The sequence below is a fragment of the Ostrea edulis genome, chromosome 2 (assembly GCF_947568905.1).
Source record: "Ostrea edulis chromosome 2, xbOstEdul1.1, whole genome shotgun sequence".
Taxonomy (NCBI): Eukaryota; Metazoa; Mollusca; class Bivalvia; order Ostreida; family Ostreidae; genus Ostrea; species Ostrea edulis.
The window spans coordinates 44,696,780-44,713,193 of record NC_079165.1 but is presented as its reverse complement, the minus strand read 5'-3'; the positions used below and the strand labels follow the sequence as shown (position 1 = coordinate 44,713,193).

The following is a 16,414-nucleotide window of genomic DNA, read 5'->3' as shown; positions in this document are numbered from 1 at the left end:
GAGATTATCTGCAATTGTGTGACAATTCTCAAAATTTTGAGCCCGATCTAATTTACCTTGTGGCGGATCTCAGTCCGATTTAAAAGCAAACTTCTCACTTCGCTCGATATACGGACAGTCGCTGTCCGTATATCGAGCAAAGTGCGAAATTTGATTTTAATCAGACTGGGTGGATCTAACCTTGCCTTTAGAAATAATTGGGAAGCTTTTTATTTTAGTCATGCAGGTTATTTAAAAAAAAGAATATTTGCCATTTATCTTATTAAATAGGGTAGGTCTAGCATCTTTCAGGGAAATACATTTTTTTAATTTTCCAAACATGGTGGAATTAATGTGTATATATATGCAATCAAACATGCAATGTTTTAGATTTGAAAAGAAGAGAGTCACTGTGTGTACAAGAATACATGGTGATCGACAGCTATAGAAAAACTATTTCTACTTATAGATATGTGATCTTTACTTTGTGGTCATAAGCAAATATTGGTAGTCCAAATAACTATTTGTTACATTGTAACTTACACAACAGGGAAATGAGCCTCTAAATAAATATTTCTTTAAAAAAAAAAAAGATAGGCATTTCATTCCAAGAATACAATTTTGTGTAATTTGTTTCAGAGAGCAATTGTGATGCCTACTAGTGTAGTCATGTGTAGACTTTCAATCTTTCAGAGTGCCATTTCCTTTAACTATAATCCTACAGGAGTCAAACCTTCATTGATAATGCATATATATGAATCTTTCTACCATGATTTGTATGTAATTGACCTTTATATGTGATCAGCTAGGTAAAAGTCTTTGCAGTGCATATTACCAAACTCCAAGGATGATGCCTTCAACATACATATTATTTTGTTGAAGCCCATCCCCCCCAATTTACAAAAATCTCACTGATAAAAGTTCATTCTGAAGGCTTCTCACATTAAACCGACATGTACTAATGCTCCTCTTTACAAATTTTAACCCACCAGACAACTTTGTTGACAAATATTTAAGATTTATTTATTATGTCATCTTTTTAATATCAAGATGTTAAAATCATTCTAGAAATGGAAGTAATACATGTACATGTCAATATCAATAACAACATGAAAATTCATCTAAAAATTTATCTATTAACAAATATAATTACATGTACATAATTGTATGCATAACAATGCATGTACATGTACTTAATTTCTTAAACATGTATTGTAACAAATTCTATTTTGCTGAATATCAAACTTTTTTTTATTTTACTGTCAATTTTTAATTGTCCATATGATATAAATGAATACATAAATATATAAGATGACATCAATGTAGCAGATGGACCATCAGCATGGATTGATCAGTGGGTAGAGTACCAGACTACGGGTCATGGGTTAGATTCTCAATCCTGCCATATATTTTTGAATCATTCCTCTGCTCGTCCTTTTACACAATCATGGCAATGGAAGATGAACATTTCTCGGTTTCGCAAAAGATTTTTCAGGCCATTACAGCAATGTACCCATAGACCTAGAAAAATAATAGTATTACATTGATTTAAATAAACAACTGTCATTACACTGCAATCAAATTTCATAAGGCTTGAAAAATACATGCAACATAATTGTTAGTTAAATAAACTGTAAAACTGTGATAATACTGATTTTATTTACAGTATATTCATCTACCGTACATCATATCTGGGAAGATATCATTAAGTATCACCTACAATTTCTAATTTTAATGATTTATAACCCAAGAGCCCATATTAAGAAAAAGATTTCAAATGACCCCAAGGTCAACTTTAGTATTTTTTCATTAACCATTCCCCTTGTATGAAATTGGCTTCTTTCCAAACCAGAAAAAAATACTTTTTAACCAAGAATGGTAAGTTTCAGTTAAGGTCATTCACGTTTATAAATAAAAAATATTTTTTTGTGACATTTCAGGTACAATTCACTTGCATTCTATTTTCTTTCTACAAAATTCTCAGGTTTAATTAGTTTAGAGTTAACATATTTTGATAGTTCCTGGTTGTGGCAAGTAAAAATGTAAAATCAGCTGATATGTACTGCAGTAAGGTTAGGTATATGAATGGGATTTTACTGTAGCAAAGAAGGTGAGAAAAATCTTTAGCACAATTGAGTATTGAACCTGGTACCTTTGTACTGAGCTACTCAGGCTGACATATAATAGGCCTACATGGTAGTACAACATTATAAATTTAAAGGGGCATATTTGCTGTGAAAGTGATGGCAACCATTTTTATCTCTCAAAATCTCCCAATGGCAAAGGAATATGTATTACTGACTAATAAAAATATTTCTTTAGTAAAATAAAAAAAACAACAACAGAAACCTAACAAGAGGCCCACAGGCCTTATCGGTCACCTGAATACTAGTAGAAAAAGTATCATTACTTCCATGGACTATGAAATCTAGAAAAAATTTCCTGTTCTAAATATCTAAGCTAATTATATTCTTATGTTCAGCAACAGTATAAAACAAGATGTGTTCTTAAAACTTCACATCCCTCAAAGTGCATACACTGATGAAAGGCTTTAAATAGGTGTATTCACATGAAAACATCAAAAGATATGACTAATTTGGACTCATCTTAAAGTCATAACCCTGGGTTGTGAAATTCACCATTTTTTGTACATCCTTATTTCTGCATTTATATTTTATACAGTATCAGTAAACTTACACATAAATACTATATACTAAGTTTGGCCCCACCCTGGGGTCAAAACCCTTACTCTGGGGGAAATCAAATTTACAATTTTGGTAAAAGACTACCTGCTCTATCCATTTAGTTTCAATTTAGTATCAATAGCATTAAAGAAGATGTAATTTAAGTGTTTTATACACATAAACACTATATAACAAGATTTGCCCCGCCCTGGGGTCAAAACCCCTACCCCGGGGATCATGAAATTTACAATTTTGGTAGAGGCCTGTCTGCTCTACATCACTATGCATTTAGTTTTTCTTATATATGTGTGTTTCTTGATAAGAAGATTTTTGAAAATTGGTCCCCCTTGTCCCAATGATGCTTCATACCAAATTTGAAAAGAATTGGACTGGTAGTTATTAAGAAGTTCAAACTGTTCAATTGTCAACGCACAAAGAATGAAAACTAATTGCAATAGGTTACTGAGTAAACTCAGGTGACCTAATAAAAGTACATTTGATAACCGCTTTTAGTGTAAAGAAATATATAAAGAAGAATTATTGGCTTGCAAGATAATAATTATTTAATCACCAAAATTACATATATTCATTTGCTTGCTTTGAGATTAAAAGGTGTTTCAAATAACTGAATACATGTGTTATTATTGATCAGAAATATATAATATAGAGCAATTTTTATTGAGTGTTGATTTAAAATTTTGGTGACAAAATTACAGCTATTATTTTGGAAATCATGCAAGAATTTTTAATATCGAGGAGATAAAAAATAATTTCAAAGAAACATAGTGTATGTCCTTAAATTGGTTAAATTTCTATTTGCCAAAAAGGTGAAGATATGCTTAGACAGACAGGTACAAAACATGCAAAATGGACAAACTTTGATCATAAAAACTCATAAATTTAAGGATTTAATCATCAATACATTACAAAAATCATTACATCATGTACCATGTACCATAATTTGTTTTGGATTTTTTAAAACTTTGTAAGTACAGAAATGATTAAATGTGTACAAACAGTGGATATACTTACATCATATATATGTACTGTACATCTTGCATCCCAATCCTAACCCTGAGGCATCATGGAAAATCTTTCAGGAGAGGGCATGAAGAGAAATGCATCTAAATCAAGGAATGCTGCTGTCTGTTGGCAATTTATTTCTTGACCACCTTTATGACCCTTTGAAAAATAACAGAGGTCAGCTAACTTGGATATATATCTAGTGCATGTTACATGTATATCACACCTAATATCTCCAATTAATACATAGTCAATGTTATTCTACATTAAATAAATTAACACTGACTTCACACAGTTGTACAACTGTATTTGAATGCGATTTTGTTACACAATATTTTCTGAAAGTTTTGCACATGGATGTGCACAAGCAATAATTGAAATGATGCTAAAAGAGACTGTAACTGTTCTCATCTGGTACCGAGTCCATTCACCCTATCTACCTGTTCGCCCAGAGTATATATTGTTAAAGCAATAATAATTTTCATATTTTATAACCATGCAATAGAGGGGCACGTACAAATAACACATTTTAGAATTAGTGCCTGTATATATAATGTATATTTTAGATTCATTTTTCACCAATATTCTTGTTTTTCTTTTTGCGAAATGATGTGAAAGCATGTGCGTACTTGTGTACAGGTAGCTATGATACTGCTTTGATGTTGTCCCAGTCATGAAATTAAAAAAATGGGAAAATAATTTTGAATTTCAATTGTGGTATTGTCAAAAGTTTGAAGTTACCATGTACACAAATGAGCTTATGTCTTAATGTGTTAATAGTGGGCACATATAAAATTGTAAATAACTAACACATATGTATATGTGCTCACTATGTAGAAATTAAGATCCAGGCATTATAGCAGCTACATAGGTTGAGAACAAAATGAATAAGGGACTGTGATTTTGCGATGTGTGTCATGTACTGAATCCCCTTGCACATTATTTAGGGGCCTACTGACGAGTAGTCAGTGGTAAAACATTTAAGGTTATTACTACACAAACAACTTAACTTACTTGTCAGTCCATGCTGACTTCTTTTTGAACACCTACAGCATCGCAGATCCATGCACAAGTCAAATGCGTTAAATTTGATGAACCTTCCATTTGGATTTGTAAACAACACTGAATAACGGTACAGTTGATCGACATGCCGTTGGCAGGCATACGTATACGTTGAAATCCGTTGCTTTCTCACAAAGTTCTGTGTTCTTTTTCGTATAATGTGGCGGTAGCGCAGGGAATACAAAGTAAATGAGCAAATTCACACTTTTTATGCTTCGAAGTGAAAATAGCCACTGCGCACACGTAAGTGCAATCGTACATCGTAAGTTACGTTTGCGGCTACGAACGGTTTTGTGAATACCATTTTATGAGTACGTAACTCTAATCTTAAGTCAGACGTAAATCCTACGTTTACGTCTACGTCTACGAACTTTAGTAAATATGGGTCCTGACCACTCTATAAATTAACATTAAATGGTAAAAAAAAAATTCTTTGCTCTTTTCCATTCTTTTCTTCCTTCTAGTTCAATCAATATAAAATGACATAAATATTCAGTGTACGTACCAGTGCTTGGCTGACATTCCCTCCTGTTGCCAAAGATTTGAACTGACTGTTGTTGTACACCAGCTGTACATCCGAAACATCAAGGACCTGAAAACACAATCAAAAATTGCAAGAACCACATATTTCTTGTGATGGACTGCAAAGCTTTACATTATAAATAGCATTTCCAAAGTTAGTGTTTTACATATCAGCCATAAAACTATGTATATAATTGATCTGAATCCACTGAAGCATTCCCAGTGTGTTGCCTTACATTCACTGAAGCATTCCCAGTGTGTTGCCTTACATTCATTGAAGCATTCCTTACATTCACTGAAGCATTTCCAGTGTGCTGCCTCACATTCACTGAAGCATTTCCAGTGTGTTGTCTTACATTCACTGAAGCATTCCTTACATTCACTGAAGCATTTCCAGTGTGTTGCCTCACATTCACTGAAGCATTTCCAGTGTGTTGCCTTACATTCACTGAAGCATTTCCAGTGTGTTGTCTTACATTCACTGAAGCATTCCTTACATTCACTGAAGCATTCCCAGTGTGTTGTCTTACATTCACTGAAGCATTCCCAGTGTGTTGTCTTACATTCACTGAAGCATTCCCAGTGTGTTGTCTTACATTCACTGAAGCATTCCCAGTGTGTTAACTTACATTCACTGAAGCATTCCCAGTGTGTTGTCTTACATTCACTGAAGCATTTCCAGTGCGTTAACTTACATTCACTGAAGCATTTCCAGTGTGTTTCCTTACATTCACTGAAGCATTTCCAGTGTGCTGCCTCACATTCACTGAAGCATTTCCAGTGTGTTGTCTTACATTCACTGAAGCATTCCTTACATTCACTGAAGCATTTCCAGTGTGTTGCCTCACATTCACTGAAGCATTTCCAGTGTGTTGCCTTACATTCACTGAAGCATTTCCAGTGTGTTGTCTTACATTCACTGAAGCATTCCTTACATTCACTGAAGCATTCCCAGTGTGTTGTCTTACATTCACTGAAGCATTCCCAGTGTGTTGTCTTACATTCACTGAAGCATTCCCAGTGTGTTGTCTTACATTCACTGAAGCATTCCCAGTGTGTTAACTTACATTCACTGAAGCATTCCCAGTGTGTTGTCTTACATTCACTGAAGCATTTCCAGTGCGTTAACTTACATTCACTGAAGCATTTCCAGTGTGTTGCCTTACATTCACTGAAGCATTTCCAGTGTGTTGCCTTACATTCACTGAAGCATTTCCAGTGTGTTGCCTCGCATTCACTGAAGCATTTCCAGTGTGTTAACTTACATCCACTGAAGCATTTCCAGTGTGTTTCCTTACATTCACTGAAGCATTTCCAGTGTGTTGCCTTACATTCACTGAAGCATTTCCAGTGTGTTGCCTCGCATTCACTGAAGCATTTCCAGTGTGTTAACTTACATTCACTGAAGCATTTCCAGTGTGTTTCCTTACATTCACTGAAGCATTTCCAGTGTGTTGCCTTACATTCACTGAAGCATTCCTTACATTCACTGAAGCATTTCCAGTGTGTTGCCTTACATTCACTGAAGCATTCCCAGTGTGTTGCCTCACATTCACTGAAGCATTTCCAGTGTGTTAACTTACATTCACTGAAGCATTTCCAGTGTGTTTCCTTACATTCACTGAAGCATTTCCAGTGTGTTTCCTTACATTCACTGAAGCATTTCCTGTGTGTTGCCTCGCATTCACTGAAGCATTTCCAGTGTGTTAACTTACATTCACTGAAGCATTTCCAGTGTGTTTCCTTACATTCACTGAAGCATTTCCAGTGTGTTGCCTTACATTCACTGAAGCATTTCCAGTGTGTTGCCTCGCATTCACTGAAGCATTTCCATTGTGTTAACTTACATTCACTGAAGCATTTCCAGTGTGTTTCCTTACATTCACTGAAGCATTTCCAGTGTGTTGCCTTACATTCACTGAAGCATTCCCAGTGTGTTGCCTTATATTCACTGAAGCATTTCCAGTGTGTTGTCTTACATTCACTGAAGCATTCCCAGTGTGTTGTCTTACATTCACTGAAGCATTCCCAGTGTGTTGTCTTACATTCACTGAAGCATTCCCAGTGTGTTGTCTTACATTCACTGAAGCATTCCCAGTGTGTTAACTTACATTCACTGAAGCATTCCCAGTGTGTTGTCTTACATTCACTGAAGCATTTCCAGTGTGTTAACTTACATTCACTGAAGCATTTCCAGTGTGTTGTCTTACATTCACTGAAGCATTTCCAGTGTGTTTCCTTACATTCACTGAAGCATTTCCAGTGTGTTTCCTTACATTCACTGAAGCATTTCCAGTGTATTGCCTTACATTCACTGAAGCATTCCTTACATTCACTGAAGCATTTCCAGTGTGTTGCCTTACATTCACTGAAGCATTCCCAGTGTGTTGCCTTACATTCACTTACCTCAAGTTCTTCCTCTGATCTGACATCTATAACGTGAATTTTTTCGTTAGTATCCAAGGCAACTAAAATTCTGGGATTCATCCACTATCATAAAAACAAAGTTGTAATCAAATATTTCTGTATAGAAATAATACAATCAAAATTAAACAATTATATATTAACACTTCAAAATCACAGGAATCAAACTACATGTGCATATATGGAAATTTCTGTAGAGCATTATAAAGACTACAACTTGCAATGTAGGCCTACAATCTCCTTATTTAGGAGGTTTGGCTGAGAGTTTTGTGCTTGATCAAAATGATCTACAACAGAATGACAAAGCCTCACACATCAACTTCAAATTTTAATTGAGTACTTACAGCAACACTCAGCATCTTGTATGGTACAATTATCTTCTGTAGACCTGAACACTTTATATCCTGGGCATTGTTACAGATCACCTACAAATCATTAGTAGTATAAAGGTATAACGATAACTCAATCGTTTATCTTCCAGTTTCATGCATTGCAGTCTTTAATTTCCCTGTGCTTTCTATCAGAATTTTTCCTGTCAATATTTGTCTGACTTTCAATGGTTCAATAAATTACTTAGTTGATAGTACCTGGAAGAAGTAGATGGTGGACTCCCTGGCAAACACCAACACTGGGTCAATGACTCGGTCCTTCTCTGATACCTGTATGATGACAAACTGCCAGGCTAGCAGTGGCAAACTGGTGGGACTGCCCTAGAAATAACAAGATCATTCTATCGATAGATAAAATATGACAAACTGTCAGATTGGCTGTGGTAAACTGGTGAAACTGCCCTACAAATATTAACATCATTCACATAAATTATTTGAATGACAGACTGTCAGGCTAGCAGTGGGAGGTTAATGGCACTGCCCTATAAATAGTAACATTCTATAAATAGATTTGTATGACAAACTGCCTGCCTAGCAATAGAGGGTTGGTGGAACTTCCCATGGGACGCTCAAACATCTAGATACCTTTGATATGTACAATAGAGAAAGGTTTGCAACTCCTATAACAGGGTACCTAATGTTGGCAATAAAAAAATCCTAAAAAAGGCATTTTACACTGTATTCTGTAGCTTTTGACTTGCATATCATAAATCGTACAGATTGCCACACAATTTCTTTTAGAAAATTCAAGTACATCTTGAGGTATTCGAGAATCAATAAAAAAAATTTCCTACTTATTTTACTCAAAATTTGCTTGAGTTTGATGAATACTCAGGTATTTTGTTTTAACATTGACAATATTTGGAAAGCGCAAATACATCCTATGACCTTCTCCTAACATTTTGAATTTAAAAACTCACCACTCCCAATTTGAAAATATGTGTGTCAAATAGTTCCACTGGAGAAAACTAGTGAAGATAACGAACAGAAATCAATCTCATAACTCCTATAAGCAGTGCAAAATAGATAGTTGGGCAAACATGGACCCCTGGACACACCAGAGGTGGGATCAGGTGCCTAGAAGGAGTAAGCATCCCCATTATCTTTCCTCAACTGTACTTTGCCACCAGTGACAATTTTTTAAATGCCTGCATGATTCAATTATAGTACCCCTTTACACACGACTGAAATTATTGATGGTTACGAAGTACAGACAGGGAAAGGAATAATTACTCCATCAGAACTATTTGTTTGGGTTTGTACATGTGAAATAACAGTGTTTAGCAGGCTTATGCTAATTTCGAGTAAAAAGGTCAAAGTATTCAATTGATTCTCAAATATCCCAGAAGTAAATGGAATCAAGGGTACCCAAGACATCTGAGGACCTGTGGGACTTCCCTATAAATAGTAACATTATTCAATAAAGATATCATAGTATAATGACAGTTGGGCTAGCAGTGAGGACTGGGGAGGACTACCTTAAATAGAAACACCATTCTATAAATAGTTCGACTTGTATAATGATAATCTGTTTCTAGATATCTCCCTGGTCATACCTTTAGTGCATGGGTGAATACAACTTTCAGCTGGGGTCTAAGTGTAACCAACAAAACCTAGAAAAAAAATAATAACAATAACAGTATTGCATAAGAACATAATGAACTTTTATGAAAAACAAATTTGTCTGACTCTGCTTACATGTGACATACCTTGGACAAAGTAGCCATAGCAACAACCATAACATCCTGCATTGGATGATCTTTGATTGTAAGGTTCATATGCAAGGGTTCGACAACACAAACTTCTCCTCGACTGAAAAAGAAAGATACTAGTCAGGAATCGCATGATTAGCTGATATACCAGTAATAGCAACCTGGATACTTAAATGACTGACTAGAGCATCTGGCAAGTAATACAAAGAATATCTTACCATATGAGCTTAATGTTCAGAATAATACTAAGAATATCTTACCATATGAGCTTAATGTTCAGAATAATACAAAGAATATCTTACCATATGAGCTTAATGTTCAGAATAATACTAAGAATATCTTACCATATGAGCTTAATGTTCAGAATAATACAAAGAATATCTTACCATATGAGCTTAATGTTCAGAATAATACAAAGAATATCTTACCATATGAGCTTAATGTTCAGAATAATACAAAGAATATCTTACCATATGAGCTTAATGTTCAGAGTAATACAAAGAATATCTTACCATATGAGCTTGATGTTCAGAATAATACAAAGAATATCTTACCATATGAGCTTAATGTTCAGAGTAATACAAAGAATATCTTACCACATGAGCTTAATGTTCAGAATAATACTAAGAATATCTTACCATATGAGCTTAATGTTCAGAATAATACAAAGAATATCTTACCACATGAGCTTAATGTTCAGAATAATACTAAGAATATCTTACCATATGAGCTTAATGTTCAGAATAATACAAAGAATATCTTACCATATGAGCTTAATGTTCAGAGTAATACAAAGAATATCTTACCACATGAGCTTAATGTTCAGAATAATACTAAGAATATCTTACCATATGAGCTTAATGTTCAGAATAATACAAAGAATATCTTACCACATGAGCTTAATGTTCAGAATAATACAAAGAATATCTTACCATATGAGCTTAATGTTCAGAATAATACAAAGAATATCTTACCATATGAGCTTAATGTTCAGAATAATACAAAGAATATCTTACCATATGAGCTTAATGTTCAGAATAATACTAAGAATATCATTATATTGTATGAGTTAACAGTACAGAATCCCCTTTAATATCACATCAAATCAATATAGTGTTCACAATCACCTTCTCAAGCTTTAATAATAAGTCTTCCTTTAATGAATTTATCAAAATGAGTAAACAATGATGATGGTGTTGACAAAGAAAACTGAAAATCTGAGTCAGTTCAATAGTTACCTTCCTGAGAAAAGACATTTAGATTCACAGGTCCGTACGCCAATCAATCGCCTGAAATTTTTATCAAGACATTTTATACAATAAAACTCTGACTGATCAGCCCACTGCAGTGTAGTTATAGACTTTATAATGAAGGATGAAAGCATGATCTTTGATTATATGTGTCATGGTAACTGCTACGGTACCCCTCACTAAAATCTATTTATGTAAATACATGTATATTCACCGAATTTCATTGCATACTACATAAAGTTTTTCAATTTCTGTTGAAACGTTTTATTTTATCAGAGCATTATGAAACATGAATATAAGTAACTGAATTTTCAAGCATAGAAAAGATCATGTTTCTGGATTAGTCTTACAGTACAATGCAATGAATACATGGATGTGTATTTTGTTTTTGCAGAAAAGCAGACATGTCTTCAAAAGCAAATATTTTCAATAAAACGCCTGAAATCAATATCTATTAACTTGATAAATTTCTGATACAGTTGGCCGCTGCCACCTTTCTATGTTTAGCAGAAATTAATATAATTCATTTTTCTCTTTTGGTTTATCTTTCACATGCTCTATATCAACCCAAAGGCACAAAGAATTGTTACACAAATTTCTGAAAAAAAAGACAAGAGAGAAATTGTATGAACATGTATACAAAAACATGTGGTTTATACACCATAATGCTCACTTGAGTCATCTTGGCCCTCCTGTTCATATAAAGATTTTTAGGAAAAAAAATTCCCCAAAATTTGATCCCTGATTTTAGTCCCATCCTAACCCTGAGGTCCATGAAAAATAACCCCCTTAATTCAGAACATTTGCATATTCATATGATTTCAAAAGTGTGGCCCCACTACTAGTGAAAAAATTCTTTTCTGCAAATTTCATACATATTCTCATGTAAAACTTTGATTCCCTATCTAATCCGACCCAAGATAAATGTGAACCTGCACTACAACACTGGGATACTTGCATATATCTAATCAGTAATCATGATAAGAAAATTTTCAAAAATTACATACATTCAAATGTAAAACTTTGATCCCCTATTGAGGCCCCATCCTATCCCCATGGCCATGATTTGAAGGAAATTGAATCTGCAATACTCATGGATGCTTGCATAATAATGATGAATAATCATGGTGTTGCTGGCCTTATAGAAAAAGATTTTTGTATAAAATTTCCTAATATATTGCCATATATAATTTGATCCCCTCTTGTAGACCCACCCTAACCCCTGATTTGATCTGAAATCTGCACTGAGAATGGTTGTATATTGATATGACTGATCATGGCCCTGCTTGATTAGAGAAGATTTTTCAAGATTCCCACACAAAACTCACCCCCCCCACCCCCCCCACCAAATAAATTCCCCTATCCCTGTGGCCATGATTTGAAAAATAAATAAATCTGCACTACCTGAGGATACTTGCATATGAATATGAATGATCATGGCCCTTCTGTCCTAAAGAAGAAGATGTTTTAAAAAATTTCTATATATACCCAGTAAAACTTTAATCCCCTATTATGGCTCCACCCTACTCCTCAGGGTCGTTGATTTCAACAACTTTAAATCCACACTACCTGAGGATGACCATTCATAGTCTACCTCTTCATAAGAAGAAAATTTTAAAGACTTTTTACTATACACTCCCTTGTATAACTTTGATTCTGTATTGTGGTCCCACCCTACCTCCAGGAGCCACAAATTGAACAAACTTGAATCTGCACTTTCTGAGGATGTTTGCATAATGGTAAGTTTTGTTAAAATTGACCCTGTGGTTTTTGAGAGGATGTGTAAAGTTTACAGACAAACAGACAGACAGACAATGCTGATCAGAAAAGCTCCCTTGAGCATATAGCTTTAGGCGAGCTAAAGTGCTAACTTACTTCATTTCCAGTTCAAACACCGACCCACCACTGTCACTACACACAGCTAACACGGGACTATCTGTAAACTGAAGAACGAATTCTTTTCACACAAGAGCACAGAAGTTCCATCATGTATTGAACAGATAATCCCAGTGGGTCTTCTTTTTAAGACTCCATGTTTTCACAATATGGAGAATTAGTCCTCTCGTATAAAAAACCTATTTGTCTGGCAGGAAGGCTAGTGGGAGTTACACATATATACAACGTAGTAAAAACCTCTCTGATTATCAAAGCATGTATACAGTACATGTATACGATAAATGTGTTTTTACATTAATCTCACCTTCACGTGCAAGACTGCTGACCCTGGTGGATGAGCATCTGTTATCGTCCTCAAAAGTTTGCCATTGGTCAAGTCCCACATAGTAATCTGATGCAATAGAAAGACAAGTCACTATAAAATGTTTCATGAACCATAACATCCTCTATCTAATATACAAATCTTAATTCATCAAGAGCCCTGCTTTGTAATCTGATAAGCTCCTTACGCATTACCGAATAACATAAATGGACATCACACGGATAAAAATAATTGTGACATAATGCTGTCCGTTGATGAAAGTCATTCTCGACGCTACTCGGGGCTCCTGATATCGGTGTATGAAGCAAATAAAACACATAATAATCGGACATGTACAGGGCAATTAACAGTCGATTAACGGACATTACCACTTGAATAACGGACAAGTACTGGGTTAAATGAACATGGGACATGTGAAAAACTGATAGAATGTTCTTTCAACATTAGACTAACAGACTCGTACTGGTCATGTGAATGACAAAACGGGTATAAATCAAGAGTTAATATATACAGTAAAACTCTGATATAGCGAATTTCTGGGGACTCTCTATAAAAATTTGCTATAAGCGTAATTCGCTATACGTTTATAGCGAATTCATAATTCAAATATAACGAATTCGTTATAAAACTGATTTGTTCTACATGTATATCAGTTCTATAAGAAAGCAACAATCGATATACTTGCGTTTGTATTGTCTTTAAGAGAAATGAAGCCTATATATTTTCGAGAAGAAATATTTTTATACAAGAAATACACACATTGACTTATATATGATAATTTATCTTGATGATTATTAAGTCATGCAAGAACATGTCGAGAGAGAAATGTCAACAACATTTGGCGCAATACATACATGTACAGTCTATTGCAATTGTCATCTACTTGTTGCTTTACACAAATAAAGAAGTGTACGATAAAATAAATGCAATCAAACTTCAAATTTAATTAACGAAAATAGTAAACAATACCGACAATATATTTCTTAAACGTATGTGTAAGCATTGTTTTGCGTTAACAACCTTTTTTGAAAAAATGTAAACAAATTTTGTAATAAGTGTGGAACCTTTATGTCAATGGAAAACGATTGTTAAAAATCACAAAGAGTTTAAAATGAAAAAAAAATAAATTCGTTATAAAAGGTGATTTTTACGTTCATTTTTAATTCAAGGGGAATAAGAATTTGCTTCGTTATATCCGCAAATTCGCTATATCCGTGTTCGTTATAGACGCAGATTTTTATATAGAATATATAAAGAATTTGCCGGGGAAATCGTTTTCATTTCGCTATAGCCGTAAATTTGCTATATCCGTGTTCGCTATATTCGAGTTTTACTGTATTTTTTCAAACTTTTCACCCTCGCTGACATATTTCTATAATGCCTTCAAATGGAAGGTCTACAAATGTTGGGAAGGGTAAAAGCAGAAAACAGGGAAAGGCCACAAGACCCGCATCTCCTCCTTCAGTCATTGACAATGCTGGGGAAGAGCAGACCGCCCAAGATTCACAAATAGAAACCCTGTCTAAATCTGGAGAGATTCCCAAAGGCTCTATTAATGGACATTACTGTATGAATAACGGACAAGTACTGGGTTAAACAAACATGGGACACATAACAAAGTGATATAACATTCTTTCAACGTTAGATGAACTGACTTGTACTGGTCCCATGAAAGTCTGTTTGACAACCGTTATTTGTCAGTTTGCCAAATCTTCATCGCCTACTGTGCAATGACAGAGCAATGATAAGACAGATCTGTAACATCAAGCCTGAAGATATGGCCACTGTAAGTTCAACTGAATTGCTGAGGCGGCTTGGCATCGATGACCTCGACCTCATCTTAAGGGAAAGGAGACTCCACTGGTATGGCCACATTGTCAGATCCAGCAGTGCAGTCAAGTGCGCTCTAAACATACAAGTTCCTTGGAGACATAGAGTTGGTCGGCCAATGCTATCTTGGAGAGAGCTGATGGAGAAAGATTGTAGAGAATGGAAGCTCTCTACTGCCAACCCTCAAGACCATAAAGAATGGAGATCTGAGGTGAGATCTGCCATGTGTGCAGCTAGCCAGATACCTGGACGGGGGCTCACTAGTGTGTACACTACCCGTAATTCTGCACGGAAATAAAAAGGAACCGACAACAACAACAACATGTGTTTTTGTCCATAAGCATGCGGTTGTTGTCCATTACATCTTTGGTTGGCCCACTGCATGTCCGGTAGCAGTCCGGCCATGACTCATATCCACCGGACATAAATGTATGCAAACTGGACAAGTACAGGAAAAGAAATGCACAAGTTCTTATCAAAACACATAACAACACATAGCTACCGTATGGTAAGCGGACTTCATAATACTGTACAGTAAGCAAACTTCATAATACTGTACAGTAAGCGAACTCCATCAACACATAGATACCATACAGTAAGCGGACTTCATCAACACATAGATACCGTACAGTAAGCGGACTTCATAATACTGTACAGTAAGCAAACTTTATAATACTGTACAGTAAGCGGACTCCATCAACACATAGCTACCTCACAGTACGCGGACTCCATCAACACATAGATACCGTACAGTAAGCGGACTTCATAATACTGTACAGTAAGCAAACTTTATAATACTGTACAGTAAGCGAACTCCATCAACACATAGATACCGTACAGTAAGCGGACTTCATCATACCGTACAATAAGCGGACTCCATCATACCGTACAGTAAGCGGACTCCATCATACCGTACAGTAAGCGGACTCCATCATACCGTACAGTAAGCGGACTCCATCATACCGTACAGTAAGCGGACTCCATCATACCGTACAGTAAGCGGACTCCATCATACCGTACAGTAAGCAAACTCCATCATACCGTACAGTAAGCGGACTCCATCATACCGTACAGTAAGCGGACTCCATCATACCGTACAGTAAGCGGACTCCATCATACCGTACAGTAAGCAAACTCCATCATACCGTACAGTAAGCGGACTCCATCATACCGTACAGTAAGTGGACTCCATCATACCGTACAGTAAGTGGACTCCATAGTCCAGTGATGTTCGTTCAACGGACAAGAAAGGCAAAGAAACGGAGACAAACGTATTGATAATTTTGTTATCCGTTGGATGTCTGTTAACGTTATCCAGTGA

At 35.4% G+C, this 16,414-nt stretch overlaps 1 protein-coding gene and 1 long non-coding RNA gene across 4 annotated transcripts in view; both read right to left on the bottom strand.

Annotated features, from left to right (window-relative positions):
- Positions 1–16,414, bottom strand: part of LOC125680529 (vacuolar protein sorting-associated protein 8 homolog) — a 54,694-nt gene that overhangs the window by 28,958 nt on the left and 9,322 nt on the right. For all 3 annotated transcript variants that reach the window (XM_056154164.1, XM_048920198.2, XM_056154165.1), the window contains 9 exons: positions 13,246–13,332; positions 12,921–12,988; positions 11,034–11,084; positions 9,793–9,895; positions 9,640–9,696; positions 8,282–8,404; positions 8,039–8,119; positions 7,677–7,760; positions 5,254–5,340 (listed from right to left, as the gene is read on the bottom strand). In XM_056154164.1, the coding sequence (XP_056010139.1) occupies positions 5,254–5,340; positions 7,677–7,760; positions 8,039–8,119; positions 8,282–8,404; positions 9,640–9,696; positions 9,793–9,895; positions 11,034–11,084; positions 12,921–12,988; positions 13,246–13,332 (741 nt within the window). The remainder of the gene's footprint in view (positions 1–5,253; positions 5,341–7,676; positions 7,761–8,038; positions 8,120–8,281; positions 8,405–9,639; positions 9,697–9,792; positions 9,896–11,033; positions 11,085–12,920; positions 12,989–13,245; positions 13,333–16,414) is intronic.
- On the bottom strand, positions 977–4,584 carry LOC130051696 (uncharacterized). Its single transcript, XR_008799981.1, has 2 exons — positions 3,696–4,584; positions 977–1,500 (listed from the first exon to the last, which is right to left on the bottom strand). It is a non-coding gene; the product is annotated as an uncharacterized LOC130051696 (long non-coding RNA).